Source organism: Pipra filicauda, unplaced genomic scaffold (assembly GCF_003945595.2).
Source record: "Pipra filicauda isolate LSUMZ 115617 unplaced genomic scaffold, ASM394559v2 scaffold196_size3971931_pilon, whole genome shotgun sequence".
Lineage (NCBI taxonomy): Eukaryota > Metazoa > Chordata > Aves > Passeriformes > Pipridae > Pipra > Pipra filicauda.
Genome location: NW_024104305.1, coordinates 2,820,415 through 2,838,667, shown reverse-complemented (window position 1 = coordinate 2,838,667; position 18,253 = coordinate 2,820,415). Strand labels below are relative to the sequence as shown.

General features: G+C 48.5%; 1 protein-coding gene and 1 long non-coding RNA gene across 3 annotated transcripts in view; one reads left to right on the top strand and one right to left on the bottom strand.

Annotated features, from left to right (window-relative positions):
• Positions 1 to 11,644, bottom strand: part of GALNT13 (polypeptide N-acetylgalactosaminyltransferase 13) — a 68,916-nt gene extending 57,272 nt beyond the window's left edge. The window contains exons 1-3 of one of the 2 annotated variants that reach the window (XM_027713521.2): positions 11,343 to 11,644; positions 2,442 to 2,541; positions 1,418 to 1,668 (exon numbers count right to left, since the gene is read on the bottom strand). In XM_027713521.2, the coding sequence (XP_027569322.1) occupies positions 1,418 to 1,559 (142 nt within the window). In that variant the 5' untranslated portion in view covers positions 1,560 to 1,668; positions 2,442 to 2,541; positions 11,343 to 11,644. The remainder of the gene's footprint in view (positions 1 to 1,417; positions 1,669 to 2,441; positions 2,542 to 11,342) is intronic. The other variant, XM_027713519.2, reaches the window with a different exon arrangement.
• A 761-nt stretch (positions 11,645 to 12,405) lies between these two features.
• On the top strand, positions 12,406 to 17,927 carry LOC120323097. Its single transcript, XR_005563249.1, has 2 exons — positions 12,406 to 12,602; positions 15,963 to 17,927. It is a non-coding gene; the product is annotated as an uncharacterized LOC120323097 (long non-coding RNA).
• Positions 17,928 to 18,253: the final 326 nt, after the last annotated feature.

The following is an 18,253-nucleotide window of genomic DNA, read 5'->3' as shown; positions in this document are numbered from 1 at the left end:
GAAGTAAAACACAAAATGTTTCTCCGGGAGAAAGAAACGAAGGCATTTTGGTAAATCTCTGTTAAACAAAATGAAAAATTATTCCGGGTTTTTTAAATTTCCAGTGACTACTTAATATTTATATTTACGTTTTTCTATATTTTTTTCTCTTTACGTTTTTCTATATTTTTTTCTCTTTACGTTTTTCTATATTTTTTTCTCTTTACGTTTTTCTATATTTTTTTCTCTTTACGTTTTTCTATATTTTTTTCTATTTACTTTTTATATTCACATTTTTATATTTCCTTTTTATATCCACCATTTTATATTTCCTTTTTAAATTCACAATTTTTTATTTACTTCTTATATCCACCATTCTACATTTACTTTTTCTATTTACATTTTTATATATACTTTTTAGATTTACTTTTTATATTCACATTTTTATATTTACTTTTTATATCCACCATTTTATATTTCCTTTTTAAATTCACAATTTTTTATTTACTTTTTATATCCACAACTTTATATTTACTTTTTCTATTTACATTTTTATATATACTTTTTATATTTACTTTTTATATTCGCGTTTTTCTATTTACTTTTTACATCCACAATTTTATATTTCCTTTTTAAATTCACAATTTTTTATTTAGTTTTTATATCCACAACTTTATATTTACTTTTTCTATTTACATTTTTATATTCGCGTATTTATATTTACTTTTTACATTCGCGTATTTATATTTACTTTTTACATTCGCGTATTTATATTTACTTTTTACATTCGCGTATTTATATTTACTTTTTACATTCGCGTATTTATATTTACTTTTTACATTCGCGTATTTATATTTACTTTTTACATTCGCGTATTTATATTTACTTTTTATATTCGCGTATTTATATTTATTTTTTGCATTCGCGTATTTATATTTACTTTTTACATTCACGTATTTATATTTATTTTTACATTCACGTTTTTAATTTATTTTTACATTCACGTTTTTATATTTACTTTTTATATTCACGTTTTCTATTTACTTTTTATATTCGCGTTTTTCTATTTACTTTTTATATTCGCGTTTTTATATTTACTTTTTACATTCACGTTTTTATATTTACTTTTTATATTCGCGTTTTTCTATTTACTTTTTATATTCGCGTATTTAAATTTATTTTTACATTTACATTTTCCAGAAACAAACCCAGTAACATTTCAACACTTTTCTGGCCATTTCAGCCCCTCCCAACCCAAACCATCCCACCACACACCAAGACAACCCAAGCTGCTGAGAAAGCACCGAGGCAGCACAGAAAGTACTTCAAGTCCTGGGGTTTTTTTGACTTGACAACTCATTCAGACAAACATCCCCAAAGCCGAACACCTAAAGGCAATGAATGTCTTTGATTTCGGAGGTGTTGGAGGGACACTCACCCCTGAGGGCGGGCAGCAGGGACCTCTCCTTCTTGTCATCGCACTTGTTGCACTCGCTGAAGTAGAGCAGCAGGAACACGTCCAGCAGCACCCACAGCAGGGACGTGGCCAGAACCACCTTGCAGTAAATGAACCTCCTCATCCTCTGCTGGGATCGGGCTGCGGAGCCGGGAAAACACCGGGGAGGGGAGGGCTGAGGGGTCACAGAGCCACGGAGAAAACCCGCCCCGGGAGCGGGGATGGGATTCCCTCTGCAAGGGAAAGAAAACCAACACCCGGTTGCAACCACCGCTCACTGCTTTAGTGGACATCAGGTTATGTTAGCACATGAATTTGCAGTTCCCTCAGTGTATTTATAGTGCTATTTTAGGTCTCTGAACAACACAAGCAAGCTCATTTTTATCTTGCCAAAAACCATTTTGGCCACCGCCTGGCCATGACGTCGTAAAGGGACAGTGAGTCACTCACAGACACGGTTTGGCTCTTGCCTGAAAGAGCAAACTGAGGCAAAGAAAGGGAAGGGTGAGGCCTCCATGTCTGATTCTCCCAGGGCTGGAGCCCCCCCGGAGCCAGGTGGGTTCCCCTGGAGAAGAGAAGGCTCCAGGGAGAGCTGAGAGCCCCTTCCAGGGCCTAAAGGGGCTCCAGGAGAGCTGGAGAGGGACTGGGGACAAGGCATGGAGGGACAGGACACAGGGAATGGCTTCCCACTGCCAGAGGGAAGGGAGAGATGGGATATTGGGAAGGAATTGCTGGCTGGGAGGGTGGGGAGGCCCTGGCCCAGGTTGGGCAGAGAAGCTGTGGCTGCCCCTGGATCCCTGGAAGTGTCCAAGGCCAGGTTGGACGGGGCTTGGAGCAACCTGGGCTGGTGGAAGGTGTCCCTGCCCATGGCAGGGGTGGCACTGGATGGGCTTTAAGGTCCCTTCCAACTCAAACCATTCCAGGATTCTCTGCTCTCTACCCTGGCAGCAATTTGTGTTCAGTAATTAAAATTTAATTAATGACTGTAATCAAACCTCCCACTCACCATCACAACCTGCACTCCAGGCCAGCACTGGGAGTCCTGCCCCGGCCATGCTCCCAAAGCACCCCCTCAGCACTCAACTGCTGGATAATTTTCCAAGTGCCTATAAAAGAAAACATTAAATGCAATTTTCATGTATCACTGAGGCTGGAAAAGCCCTCCCAGCCCATGTTTTCCCCCTGTGCCCGATGCCCCCCTTGTCCCCCAGCCCAGAGCACTGAGTGCCACGGCCAGGCCTTCCTGGGACACCTCCAGGGTGGGCACTCCAAACCTCCCTGGGCAGCCCCTGCCAAGGTCTGACCACCCTTTCCAGGAAGGAATCCCTTACCCATTACAGTTTTCCATCCTGCCTCTGAACCTCTCAGCTCTCCAACCCAGCAGTATCACAACTGGCAGATTTACATTTTACATTACTTTGTGATTCCAGCTCATCTGAGCCAGTGGGGTGCAAGAGCTGGAATGATTTAAATGAAGTTTTTAAAATTATTCTCAAAGTATTATTGTGCTGTGTCCTCATTAATAACATTTTCCATCTGTCCTCAATATCAACATAACCAATGTCCCTCCCTGCTAAGAGATTCCCAGCAGTTGATTTAGAATTTCAGGGCACAGGAACTGGTGTTTCAGGGGAGCAAAATTCATTTCCACGCTGGTCACCAGGAACAGTTTCGTTACAGGAAGGGAATTGTAAAGGGAAAACCCACATTGCCCAGGAAAAGCTGCCCCTGGATCCCTGGAAGTGTCCAAGGCCAGGTTGGAGCAACCTGGGCTGGTGGAAGGTGTCCCTGCCCATGGCACAGGGTGGCACTGGATTGACTTTAATGTCCCTTCCCACCCAAACCATCCCAGGATTTTGTGGTTCTATAACAAAATCCCCCTTCCAGACCTCAGAAGAGATGAAGCTTCTCTAAGACCACGTTTAGTGTAAGTAAAATACAGAATAACAAGGTTCCCAGGAAGAGGAGGAAGGCAAAAATGCTGAGGTTTTCAGCCACCACTTCCAAGAATAAAGCTAATTTTTCAAACATTATCTTGCAGCAGAGCAGCGAGGGAAACTCCTGCCCCCAACCCCTGCAGTCTGGCAGTGTTAGAAGCAGTAAAAGCAGGTTTTTATAGCAGAAAACAGGATGCAAATTTTAGAAATCATCTGCACTGCCAGCCTTTCCCAAAACTGCCACAATAAACTGCTGTGGTAGGACAATGTTATGGAGGCTGCAAATGCAAGGTCTGAATAAGGGGCAGAGCTGGAGATGTAAAACCTTGACTTGTTTTTCTCACTTACTAAAAAAAAAAAAAAAAAAAACAAAAACACTTCTCTGCAGCTACAATTTGGTAAAACAAAGCAATTGTTCAGCATTTCTTGTCGTGAGTCCCCACATGGCCCCTGCTCATTCCCCACCAGCCGGGCCAGGCACAGAATGAACAATATTTAATTTTCCCAGGGGCTCGAAGCCACAACATTCATCACCACTCCATCCAGCCGCCTCCAAAGCTCTTAATTCACTTTCACGGCACCTCTGAGAGACAAAATAAACATTGATCCGACAAAAACCCCTCAATTCCTGAGCCAGAATTTTCCTACCAGCGCTGCCAGTCTCACTTTTTTAGTGAAATCTTGGGTAATTCCAGGCTCTTTTCCAGACTGATGGGGTGTCACCCCAAAGCCTTCCCTTCTCCAGGCTGAACAATCCCAGTTCTCCCAGCAGAGCAGCTCCAGCCCTCAGACCATCTCTGTGGCCTCCCCTGGACTCCAACTGGTCAAAGTCCTCCCCTTCCCAAATGGCCAGTTTCTGTAAATCAGGATCAGCACATCCTTGAACAGCCCCTTAATCTCTTGCCACTCTTAGGACTCGACAGGAATTAAGTGTCCTAATCCCTGAGCCAGCCAGAAATAAGCTGTTTGCAGAAATTCCTCACGGAAAATCAGGAGAACTGTCCAATTTCTCCCCCAGCTCTTCCTGATTCAGCACAGCAGCACAGTTGGAGTCCGAGTCCAGCTGCATCCTACGACTGTGATTACATCTTCCAAATTAATATCAAAACTATTTCATCTGATCTCCAAAAACCTGTGAGACTGAAACCTGTGCAGGCCATCTGTGCTCCCAGGGACACCAAACTCACTGATGGCATCTGGATGCCTGGATAAGGAAGGATCCAAAGCCCAAACTATTAGTATGGGAGGATGGTTTCAAACCTAAATAGGCCAATTTTCTTATGGAATGAAACCTAAAACAGAGCTGAACATCACTTTTCAAGCCAACGTTGCTCTTAATGCCACCTTAAAAGCTTAATGAAGGACTTCCAGGAGCTGGGCCTGATAAAAACATGGCTTAATATAACATTTGTGATAGGCAAATGTGGGGAGGAATTCCACACCTCCTTCCTCTGCCAGATGTGGCCACATCTGCCTGTATCAGCTGCTGCCAGCAAGCTGCTGTGCAGCATCAGCCAGCAGTTGCCTGGCAACCGAGGGGCTGCTCCCGTGGGGACCAGACTCCCAAAAACCCTCCCAGGCTGCTCCCCTGGGGACCAGACTCCCAAAAACCCTCCCAGACTGCTCCCCTGGGGACCAGGCTCCCCAAAATCCCTCCCAGGCTGCTTCCCTAGGGGCCAGGCTCCCAAAATCCCTCCCAGGCTGTTCCTCTGGGGACCAGTCTCCCATAAATCCCTCCCAGGCTCTTCTCCCGGGGACCAGGCTCCCAAAAATTTCTCTCAGGCTGCTCCCCTGGGGACCAGGCTCCCCAAAATCCCTCCCAGGCTGCTCCCCTGGGGACCAGGCTCCCTAAAATCCCTCCCAGGCTGCTCCCCTGGGGACCAGGCTCCCTAAAATCCCTCCCAGGTTGCCCAGTGGCTCCCCAGTTTCCCCATCAGTCACCAGAGGCAGAGTGGAACTGGGGACCCCAGCCTGGTTTTCCCAGCTGCAGGCAGCTTTGGGAATTGCTCTCAGGGAGGGGAGGGGAGTTGTTTTTCCTGCTGTTCCAGGCTCCTCCAGCCTCTCCCAGAGCTGAGCCTGCAGGTCCCAACAGCCCCCTGGGACCAGCTGGATGTGCTGGGCAGTGCCAAGGGGGATCACAGGGCACCAGGAATCCTGCAGCATTCCAAAGCCTCTCAAAGGACAAGGAGACCCAGTCACGCTTAAAAGTTTCACTCCAACCACCAGGATGGTGACAGTGGAAGAGGAGATGAAGACAACCCAAAATAGGCCCCGGTGACGCCTGTGCCAGCTTTCTCAGGGGACAAGAGACACAGCTGTGACCCAAAGCACAGCAGGGCTCTCCCTGCAGCTCAGCAGCACCTCATGGAAAGCAAATCAAAAAGGTTCCTGGAAATCTGTTGTTATTTGTACCGCTGGTTTCCAAAACAGATTTGGTGAAACATCACATTAAACATCATCTACAGCTCCACGGAGACTTTCCCCAGGACCTCTGCACGGCACCAACCACAGAGAGAACAACTCCTGCTCCTCCTCTCGGCCTTTCCATCCCTCGAGAAGTATCGAGGGGAAAAATTACACAACGGGAGGGGGCAGAAAACTGCCTTGGCTGAGGTTTTGGGGGCACGTTTTCAGCGCTGTCCGCAGCCTTCGGCTCATCACAAAGAGGAGGGAACGGATTTTCCAGAGGAAATTTCCTGCCTTCTCATTATTTAACTGAGGCGTGCTGCGTTTTCCAAGGAATCCCCTATTTGTCATGCGGACCATTCTTTTAATGGATGTGACTTAACACCTCCTTCAGCGCTGAAATCCATCCCGCCTGACGCGTCCGGGCGGTACGAGCGCCTCATTCACAGCCTCGAGCGCTCCTTTCGCGCACCCTCCGAGGGATTTAGGAACAGGAACCTCGGGATGGCCGCAGCCACTGCTCTGGGACGGACCACGAGAGCCCTGGGGATGAGAATTCCAGCTCGTTTTGTGAGCCGGTTAATCGGACATTAAATTCCAGCTGACGCAGCGCTGGGTGTTAATGAACCCCCAGCTCGGGGGAGCGGCAGAACACCGGATTTTTAAGGAATAAATGCAACTGAGGAGGGAGAGCCTCCCCAAAACCCCCCAGCGAGGAGTGCTGGAGGCTTTCCGAGCTGAGCCTGGAGCTCATCTGCTCCGTCACAGCCGTTCCATCAGCCTGGGACACACAGGGGTCGGGAGCTGAGCACCCACCGCGGGACTTTGCTGGAAGAAATTCCCATCGGGAAAGAGAAGCGATCACAGATGTATTTTTTGCCACTCAAGGGAGGCAGAGCAGAGCTCAGCTCGCCTGAATTTCAAGATTCCCAGCCTTCACCTCTGATAAATCAAAGGATGAGCGTGGCTGCTCCTCGTGGTTGTCCCTGTGATTCACTGCAGCTCCCCGACAACAACAACATCCAAGTGTCAGTCACAGAGAGATCTGGCCAGGAAGGTTTGCAGCTCTCTCTTTCTAAACACACCTCAATTTTTAAATAGTGCATTTAAAGCTGTATCCTGCCTACAGAAATCTTCTGACCAGCTGGGTCTAACCAAAGCTGACTACACACCACACCTCCAAAAACCACATTTAATACCATGAGCAGCTTATTAATTCATGTACAGCTGTCAGAAGAACTTCCAGTGTTAGAACTGTCAAACTCCAAGATCGACACGGGAACTCTTTCAGTAAGGAAAAAAAAGAAGGAGAAAATAGAAATTAGGCACCTCTAGTCAGAGCCACCCAGTGTTTTGTGCTTTAAGAATTAGTTTCTCTCCCTCTCTCCTTTCCTGAAATAGGCTGCTTGACATTTGATAACAGACCTATTCTTCACTTCAAAATGCATTTCCGTGACTCAGAAATTAAAGTGGAAAAGACTAATTAATTCATCCAAGGCGAGTGCTCTGCGATGAAAGCCCCCCCTGTGCTTTGTGCTGCTTTGTTCAGGCGATGCCAAGCACCAGCTTCTCCCCCAGACAGAGCCCTCAAAGCACCACATCCCCCCGAGGCAGACAGGAAGAGCTTTTGTGTTCAGAGCCACCTCCCTGTCACTTATCCTGCACAGGATGGCCAATTTGGGAAGAACTGCTCTGGGTTTACCCCTCCTTTAAGTCCTTGCCTTCAGGCACCAAACTTGTCCTAAAGCAGGTTGTTCTACCAATATGTTAGCATAAAGCACCAAAAACCTGAAATCAACTAAAAATAAAGATTGAAAAAGCCCCACAAACCTTAAAAGAACGTTGTAGGCTCATGGAATGGTTTGGATTGAAAGAGATATTAAGGTTTGTCCTGTTCCAGCCCCCCTGCCATGGGCAGGGAAACCTTCCACTAGCCCAGGTTGCTCCAAGCCCCGTCCAACCTGGCCTTGGACACTTCCAGGGATCCAGGGGCAGCCACAGCTTCTCTGCAAGAACTCAAGTGTTGGCAATTCACTCTGATATCCCCAGGGGCTATAACATATTAGCAGCTCAAAGTCCTCCTCCCATCCCTTTTTCCAGGTTCTTCCCCAAGGCACAGCCCACCTGACGAGGGACACAAGCACACTGGAGACCTTTGGTCACCAACCTCCCAGGTTTTTCCCTGCCAGCAAGACTTGGCACATCCTCCAACCTCTCTCTCCTTCCACTCCCCAGGTGAGGCAGGTATTTATCCCCCTCCAAGCTGCTGCAGGGCCTCCTCACAGGTAATTAGCAGCTCAACCTGACTGTAATTATCTGCTTTCAGATGGTGGGTGCTCTCCCACATACCCGGGAAATTAAAAGAAAGGAGTGTTGAGTGGCATTGACAGCCTGACAAGTCCCACCCAGGAGGAGTTTTCCAGCTCATCAAACAGGAAGAAAATGCAGGAGCAAGCCAGGCAGTGATCCAAGGACTGGGAAACACTACAGGGCAGTGGGCAAGGCCCCAAGGCTGCCAGAGCTCCAGGAGGGTTTGGACAACGCTCTGAGGGACAGGGGGGAACTGTTGGGGTGTCTGTGCAGGGCCAGGGGTTGGACTGGATGGTCCTTGTGGGGCCCTTCCAGCTCAGGATTGTGGGACAAGTAGCAGAGGAAGGACACAGCCAAGCAGCCTCCGTGTGCCAGAGGATTTCCCCACGGATCTGTGACAAATGTGTGGCTTGGCAGGAACCCCCAGCACGGACACCACGGGGGTGTGGGGCCACTCCTTGTCAACATCACACCAAAAACTACCTGACCACTCCCACTGCACCAGTGCCACTGACAAATCAGGGAATCCTTGAGGTTGGAAAAGACCTTTAAGATCATGAAGCCCAACCATCAACCAGCACCGTGTTCACCACTGACCCCTGTCCCCAAGTGCCACATCCACGTGGCTTTGAAATCCCTCCAGGGATGGGGACTCCAAACCTCCCTGGGCAGCTGTGCCAGGGCTGGACAACCCTATCCATGAAGGAATTTTTCCTAATACCCAACCTAAAACTTCCCTGATGCAACTTGAGGCCAATTCCTTTTGTCCCACCACTTGCTCCCTGGGAGCAGAGACACCCCCCCCCGGCTCCCCCCTCCTGTCAGGGGGTTGCAGAGCCAGAAGGTCCCCCCTGAGCCTCCTTTTCTCCAGGCTGAGCCCCCCCAGCTCCCTCAGCTGCTCCTCATCACACTTTGTGCTCCATGGACAAAAATCATTATTCCCTCACTTCTTCCAGCCCAACAGAACAAATCTGGGAAAAAAATCCCAAAGTTTCTGAGTACTAGAAAGGCCGTTTGTACAATCAATAACTTATCACATCACACTCCCTCTAACTTAAAACTGGTCATCACAAAAGAAGTAGAATAGGCACAGTCAAATCCTTTTGCAGTTTCCACTCATCTCCAAGTTTTTGAAGGGCAGATTTGTTAGAAGTGACCAGCTCTCGCTATGTCGGGTTTAAAAATGAGACAAAAAGAAATCTTAAACATATTTTCCTGTTCTCATAAAAGTGATGTGCAGCCACCTGGAACTCAATTCTCCCCTGTTTTCAGGCAAAATATTCCCTTGGATTCACCTGCTGGTGTACAAAACCCCCTGGAACTGTGTCTCACATAGAAAAATATGCCAAGTTTTCCTAGTTTCTTATTTCCAGAGCAATTCTGCTTTTCTTCTCGGGCCTTAATTGTTGTGTCACCCAAAGGTGGGGTTTGGTCGTTCCTACCATATTTTGCCTCACCCCAAAACAAACCCACATTCCCACAGACAAACCAGTTCTAAGCTTTTGCCTATAAGGTTGATAAGGAAGGTTTTTACACTTTATTCTCCCCCAGCAATGGGGTTTTTGGGGTACAGATGGCGGGAACAGCTCTGTCACCTCCCCTTCCCGAAGAAGCAGAGCTGTTTCTGGGGTAGGTGGGAGGAGGGTGTGAAGAGCCACAAACCCCAGAGCCCGTGGGCTGATTTCCTGCCTCCAGTCCCTCTCCCGGGCAGGAAAAGCAGTTATTTACACTCAGATTTTCTTCAAGCTCATCCACAGTCCAACAGGAGGGTGGAATTCCACCCTGTTCCCTGAGCATCAGTGCCTGCTGCCAGCACAGACACCTCTGGGAACTCACAAACACGGATCACTCGGGTGTGAACACAAAGGTAGGAGACACAGCAGATAAATTGTTTCTCAGAGCACTATTTCTGAGAGGAAATCACTTCTAAACCTCCAAAACCCAACCCCAGTGCAATCCAAATCGATGCCGTGTTACAATCAGTTCAACTCCATCCAAACCCACTTTTTATACCAAAATACTAATAAAATCCAAAAGGTTTTGTAGTAACAGGCCTGGCTAAAAAAAAAAATCACCGCGAGATAAAGCACCACTTTTCAAGTTACGCCGAATTTTTTAGCCCTTCTCAGCATCACCTTTTTTGGTTTTACTGACAGTTTTACAGAACACCAAGACCACAGATGTGCAGGAGAGGAAAATCAAAACAGACTTGAAAACCACGAGCTTTTAAGGCCTCATCTCTCTCCTCAAAGTCCAGCAGCCAGCAAGCAGTTAAAATAATCTTTGCCTCCTGCTCTCCTCTGCATCATCCCGAGCCTGCCTTAATCTCCCATTAATCTTTCCTCCTGCTATTTCCAGCGCCCAAGGAATTATTCAGCCCGTTATTTTGCAACAAAGAAGAAACAGCAGCGGCTCTAACAGTTCTTTTCTCTTTGCTGTTTCACATTGATGAAATTTCTTAGCAAAGGCTGTAAAATAAACTTTATTTGCCCTTAGCTCGGAAGAAGGGTTTACCCGATCCTCGGGAAAACAGTTGGGAAATCCCAACTTCAGAATTTTTTTAGGAAAACCCCCAGCTTCGAGCAGCTGTGCCAAATCCCATTTACACCGGTTTATATCCACGCAGGAGGAATGTCAGCGGGCAGTGAAATCCTCCCGGTGTTCCGAGCCGGCAGCGGGTGCTTCCTGCTCTGTGTGAGCGCTGGGAAAAACGGGAACGAGCCGGGCTGAGCGGCTTCCAGGGAAACCTACGGCTGAAACCGCCAGCACAAAACCGCTATTCCACGGAAACCTATGGCAGCCCAAAACGTTATTCCGGGGAAACCCATGGCAGCCCAAAACATTATTCCGGAGAAACCTACGGTTGAAATCCACAGCCCAAAACGTTGCTCCGTCCCTACCACACGCAGCCTCCGTCCGTGGCTTTCCAGGGATATTTCGATCCTTCCCGGCAGCCTCGCGCAGCGGAGACGGTGTCTGTTCCTCGGGGAGATCCCGGGCAAATCCCCGCGCGCCAGGGCTGGGATTCAATCCCGGCTTGTCACACATCGCGCTCCGGGTCAGGCTTATCCCCGATTAACAACCCCCGCGGGGAGCGGCAGGAAAGGCAGCGGGATCAGGGCGGGGGGAGCGCCAGGAGCATCGCTCCTCCAGCCGCTCCCGGCGGCTCCCCGGCTCCGGCGGTCCCTCCAAACCCCCTGGAAGCGGGAAAGGAGCCGGGTCCCGTCTCGGCCCGCACCCCCCGCCCCGCTTACCTGCGGCGGAGCCCCGAGCTCGGCTCCCCCTGCCCGGGGCTCTGTCCCCGTGCCCGGGGCTCAGCGCGGAGCCGCCGCCCGCCTCCCCCGCATGGCCGGGAATGTGCGGGGGGAGCGCGGCCCCGGGGCCGCCGGGATCGGGATCAGGATGAGGATGGGGATCGGCACCGCCTCGGCCCGCGATGGCTGCGGATCCCGCGGGACGAGGCCCGGCCCGGCGGACAGGGAGGCGGCGGGACCGGGAGGATGGAGGGATGGAAGGATGGAGGGATGGAGGGATGGAGGGATGGAAGAACGGGCAGGTGCCGAGGGAGGCTTCTCGCCTCCAGAACCGCGGCCGCCGGGAAGGGGCGGGGGCGGCGCGGGCGGGGAAGGGGCGGAGAGGGAGGCGGAGGGAAGGAAGGAATGCGGGAAGGGAGGATGGAGGAGCGGAGATCGGGGGATGCGGGAAGGGAGGATGGAGGAGCGGAGATCGGGGGATGCGGGAAGGGAGGATGGAGGAGCGGAGTTCGGGGGATACGGGAAGGGAGGATGGAGGAGCGGAGTTCGGGGGATGCGGGGAGCCGGGTGGAAGGCAGGGGGACTGAGAGGGTCGGGCGATGCGGGAAGGGGCGAGGAGGAGAGCAGAGGATGCTGTGGGATGGGGTGATGAAGGGAATAGGGGAAGGCAGGGATGCTGCGGGGATGGAGGGGTGCGGGATGGGGTGAGGGGGAAGACGAGAGGAAGGCAGGGAGGAAGACAGGGGGGCTGAGAGGGTCGGGGGGTGCGGGAAGGGGCGCTGAGCAAAGCGGGGGTCGGGGGACGCGGGATGGGGTGATGAGGGGAGCGGGGAGGAGGGCAGGAAGGCTGAGGGGAGCAGAGGTGGATGCTGAGGGGACCGAGGAGGAAGACACGGGGACTGGGGGATCGAGGGATGCGGGAAGGGGAGCTGAGCAGAGCGGGGGGATCGGGGGATGCAGGAGGGGGTGCCGAGGGGAGCGGGCAGCGATGCCGGGGGCAACGGGGGGCAGATGGAGGGAGCAGGGGGGTGCTGAGGGAGCAGGGGAAGACAGAGACACTGAAGCACATCCCCTGCACCACGTTTCAGGTCAGTATCGAAGGTCTGTGCCCTCGCCCAGCGCTGTGCCCATCCCTGCAGGGCAGTGCTGGGGTCACACCGCACCACCACCCCCGCACCGCTCCGACCGACAGCGGGGCCCTGCGGACTCCTTCCCGACTTTTTGAGGGAATCATCTCTCAGTCGAAAAGGAAAACAAAAGGTAAAAGGTGTTCATCCTGCGTGCATGAGGAGCCACGGAAAGATTGCAGAGACATTCCCTAAGGGAGGGGTGGATAAATCACAGAATAAGAGAGTGGGTTGGGCTGGAAGGGACCTTAAATCCCATCCAGTGCCACCCCTGCCATGGGCAGGGACACCTTCCACCAGCCCAGGTTGCTCCAAGCCCCGTCCAACCTGGCCTTGGGCACTTCCAGGGATCCAGGGGCAGCCACAGCTTCTCTGCCCAACCTGGGCCAGGGCCTCCCCACCCTCCCAGCCAGGAATTCCTTCCCAATATCCCACCTAACCCTGCCCTCTGACAGTGGGAAGCCATTCCCTGTGTCCTGTCCCTCCATGCCTTGTCCCCAGTCTCTCTCCAGCTCTCCTGGAGCCCCTTTAGGCCCTGGAAGGGGCTCTCAGCTCTCCCTGGAGCCTTCTCTTCTCCAGGTGAACCCCCCCAGCTCTCCCAGCCTGTCCAGGAGGGTTGGTGTTTGGATCCAGCAATCCCTGCTCTCCTTTCCCTCCCCTGTCCGTGACCAGCCTTGGCAGCACTAAAGCACAGCAAGAAACTCCTGGCTTACAACGTTGTATTGGCAGTTGAATAATATCTTTTTTTTTTTAACACTGAAAACTAAGTGCAGAAACTGAAGTGCTTTGATACAAGGATGAGAAACCTCTTGGCACTTTGTATTTCTGTTCCTCTTGCAAAAATAAGTAATATAAGCATTTTCCTCTTACAAAAATAACTCATATAAGCATTTCCCCCCTTATAAAATAAGTAATAAACACATTTTTTCACTCTGATCTAAAACATTTAACACATGATTTGAGGGCCTCTTACCCTCCCCAAAACACGCTGATAATTGCTCAGGGTTTTTTAACTGCTCTCTGTATGTGAGATGTGCAGCAAAGGGCTAAATGATTCCTGAGGTCAACTCAGAGCCAGCAAAGCAGTGCAGGAGTGGGAATCCAGCATTCCCTGTGTCCCTGAGGATGAGCCAGTCAATTCCTCTGCATTGCAGCTTTCTTATCTCCAGCCCCTCAGCGCTGTGAGAGCATTAATTGCTTCCTGTAAAGCACGTGGAGATGCACAAATGGATGTTCCCTGTGTAAGTGCAGAGGATCCTTTCCCTCTCCACTCCTAACACTCAGAGTAAGGGGTTTGCTCCAAGTGGGAAATCACAGCAGAGGGAAAAAAATAATCCATGGAGTTTGGCACCATTCATTATTTCTATTACATTCTATTGTAGTGAAATAATTTCTATTTATCCTTTTAGAAAAGGAACAGCAAAATTCAGGGACTGAATTATTAATTCAGCGCTAATGGCACCTGTTTGGAAGAGCAGCCTAAAAATCCTTCAGTTTTACTCATGGAAAGCTTTGGGAAAAGTGTCCTTGCCCGTTGCAGGGGGTGGGATGAGATGAGCTTTAAGGTCCTTCCAGCCCAAAGCATTGCAGGATTCTGGGATACAATAACCTGACCAGGATCCCACTCATGGATCTGGAAGCAAAGGGATGTTCTGCATTCCTGTTTGCTCTGGGAGGGAAAAAGAAAAGCTCTAGTAGGAAAAAAAACCCACCCACCAAAAATAGGGAAAGATGAGGAGGAGTGGAGATGGGAAGTGGCTTTTGTATGAGGGAAACTGGAGCCACCTGGATTTTTCCTCTGCCTGTGGAGGCCAAAGGAGAAGAGAGACTGAAGCCCATGAAATCCCAGATGTGCTCAAAAAGTCCAGTATAACTGATTTTCCATGGTTTGGGCTGGAGGAGCACCCAGTGAGAGCATCCAGCAGCACATCCCAGCTCCCTGTGGGGCTGAGGTGCTTTGGGACAAAATTCACAATAATCCTGGCACTGTCCCAGCTCCAGCTGCTGCTGACACCCAAAGTGCCAGCAAATTGAAAGGGATGGGAAGACACATTCCTGGAAGAGCTATAAATAGGTGTTCAGTGGGGTGGTCGGGATGCAGCCCCCACCCTGGGAACACCACATGGGGAATTTGCTGGAAGCACAGGCTGCTGGGAAACAATTCCATTACAATTCTATAGTTTTGCTATTCCTTAGCCTGTTTTCCAGGATTATCCTACAGGTTTGCCATTTCTTAGCCCATTTTCCAGAATGATTTTATATTTTTACTATTCCCTAGCCCATTTTCCAAAATGATTTTATATTTTTGCTATTTCTTAGCCCATTTTCCAGAATTATCCTGCAGTTTTGCTATTCCTTAGCCCGTTTTCCAGAATGATTTTATATTTTTGCTATTCCTTAGCCCGTTTCCCAAACATCCACTCCAGATCAGTGCCAGTCATTCCATCAAGTGTGTCCACTCTTTTTTTTTCCAATAGCAGCTTTAGCACAGGGATAAAGCCAATTTTAAAGAGAGAAGTCTTGGCAGGTCAGAGGAAATAACCTCTATTACAGGAATGTGGTTCTGAACAACTGGGGAAACATGAAGTATAAAACTGGAATATCTACCATGACCTTCCAGCTAATTTTTCATGCCAGAAGGGAACTCTGGTTTTGCTAGAGAATAAATATCTGTGTATTTGTTTCCCTGAACAGATCCTGTGACTTGGGTCTGATCTGCAGAAAGCCAAACAAAGCTGGAGGAAGGAGATGATTTGTTTTCATCTGAGTTTTACATCAATAATTAGGCGAAATACAGATCCCTTTCCCACCAGCTCAGAAATAAAACATGCTGACAGTGGTGCAGTGGGTGCTGCCTTCCAGAGTGATCCATCCCTCCTTTCCCAGGGAACAGCAGCCTATTGCACTCACTCACTGTTATTGCTCTGGCTGTGCTACCTCTTCAAATGCAGGGAAAGCAAATGTAACCATCCATCAACCCCCTGCAATGTCCTTTGGAACACTCAAGCAATCCCAGCCTCCAACAGGGACTTCCCACACGACACAACCTGTTCTGTTTGGAGGGAAAATGGGACAGCCTTTGGAATGTGAGGAGTTTGAAACCCCCCCCACCCCGTGTTCCCTGCGCTCCCTTTGCGCCTCCAACACGAATCCTGCAGGTTTCTTAGGGCAGGGTTTGGCACTCAGAGCTCTCAGCTGATGGAGGAGGTGTGGGAAGGGATAAATCACCTGCACTGGCAGCAGTTCAGGCCCCTCGGACTCGAGTTTCTGCTCAGACAAATGTCACTGGGCTTTGGGATTCCATTTCCCCGTGTCCTGAGTCCTTCTCCCTTGTTTAGAGAGGTAAATCCCAGGCTGCTCCTGGCTAGTCCTGCCTTGGTGGAATCATTTACCTCTGCTTCTGCTTTCTTAATTAAAGACCAGGATATATTTCTCTGCTGGTGGCAGTGAAAGAAGGGCACTAATGCTGGGCCGTGGTTTGCTTCTTAATTAGGTGCATCATCTGCTCCGATTTGGGAAGATGAGCAAGGTTGGTGAAGCTGGAAAACGTGCATGGGACTGAGTCTAAGGCTTTACACTGAGTCTGAGAAAAAACCAAATCCTACACTTCAGTGAACTGTGTTTCAGGTGCAGTGAGGAGCAGGTGAGGAGCACCCTGAGGTCTGGATTTCCTGGGGGGGGTTCCTCAGGACCCCACATCCTGCTCTTTGCCCCAAAACCTCCGCCCAGCCCCAGTCAGGGATGGCAAAAACAGCATCCCAGGGTTGCTCTCAGTTTGAGGGTGAGGAGGATCCAAAGGACACGGGCACCTTTGATGCAAAGCACTTGAGACACGAAAAAATACGTGGGAAAACCCTTTTAGCTCCGGGTTCCAAACACTGTTCTCCAGACATTTGCCATTACCAGAGAATCAATTTTGTCATCAACCCATTTCTTCCTGTTTGATCCAAATTCCTCTCAGAAATGAAGGATTTATAACTTCCTTTCCCTCAATGCCCATTATCATTTATATCCCTGACAGCTCCAGTTGTTAAAAGCAGTACTTGAGGTTTTTTTCCAATAAAGGCCTCCCATCTTTCTGACATTTATTACGACTTTATTAGTTCTCCTCCCTTCTCAGTGAAGCCATTTCATTCAGTGGGGGAGTGTCTGAAGCCCAGGTTTTTCATTACCTCTAACTTACCATAATTTTAGGCCAGGAGTGGCTTTGTTTTGGCTGCTTGTTAAAAACAGCATAAAAACACCTGAACTCAGTTAAAGCTGAGGAAACTCATTTGTGACAGAAAGGGGACTTTAAGGCACTTTTTTCCCCCCCCAGGTGATATTTCCACCTTCTCAGAGTGGAGAGAAGGTGGGTTAGTGTTGATTTTAGAACACCAATCACCCTAAAAGGTCGAGTGAACTGGTTGTGTGATACAGAAATCTTTTTGCCTCTCTATATATGGACACAGAGTCCTCAGTGGGGTCCTTAACTGAGAATTATTAAGAAGTCCCTTCCAACCCAAGCCCCTCTGTGATTCTCTCAGTATCCTATGATAAAAATGCATCCCATTTCCACATTTTTAATATTTTCTTGCAGTTCTCACTAAGGTTTTGGGTGTCAGATAAAGATCTGCCACTCTGCCAAACCCCAGCAGAATTCTGATCACATCTGATCCCTCCCTCCTCTTGTTCACAGCAGAACTTCCATGATAAATGAAGACACTGTTTTAGCAAAACTCAATTCTCTTTGTCAACACAATTCATCTTTCCCCTTCAAGTGATCTGTTTTAAAATTCACATTTCTGCTGCCAGCATCATCCTGGCAATTGTTTGGGGTGGTTTGGGTTTTTTTTTCCTCCTTAATCTGTGCTTCCAATCTCTGTCTCCAGGAAGGGCAAATTGCACTTCAAAATCTTCTCTAGAAACAATGCTTTGTGAATATTGGAACTCACAGACCAAGACAGAAATTTGTTATTAGGAATAAAAAAGTGACTGGAATTCACGTCAGGAAACTGCCTTTGGGGTTTGAGCCTCTTGGAAACCTCAGAGGCCTTGAGGAGAAATTCCTGCCTTTTGTGGTCTCAACTCAGAGGAAAAATAGTGCTTTACAAACCCCTTGAAAATAAAATAAACCCAAAAGAAATGAGGGTCTCAAACAGAAAACACAAAACAGTGCCAGGAGTTTGATCTGGTGACGTGCAGGTCACGCTTGAAACAACTCATCAGCCTTGGAACAAATAATTCCCCCGGGGAAAAGGGAGGGTGGCAAACCTGGGAATGTCTGAGTGACTCCCTTGACAGGGATTGAAGAAGTTTCTCTTCCTTTGAGAAAGCAAAAGGAGTTCTCTGGGTTGCATTTCTCACTTTTACCTCACGTGGATAATTTCATATCTGGAACTCACAAGTAAAATTATTTAAAATAATTGATAATTATTATATAAATTTATTTATATAATAAATATTTATATATTATAAATAGTTGTTTATATAATAAATAAATATCTATATATTATAAATATATATTTATATAATATATATATTATGTATTATAAATATATATTTCTATATTGTAAGTATATATTTATATAATAAATATATATTTTATGTTATGAATATAATATATACAAAATAATTATTAAATATAATTTTTTAAATCCAGGTCACCCTTTGTGACCCAGCTGAGCCCCCAAATGCACTTACTGCTCACAAAATAAAGGTGGCAATAAATAAATGCCCCACTTTGTGGGGGTTCTGGCTGGTTTTAGGTTTTGACAGCTGATGATCTTAAAGGTCTTTTCCAAG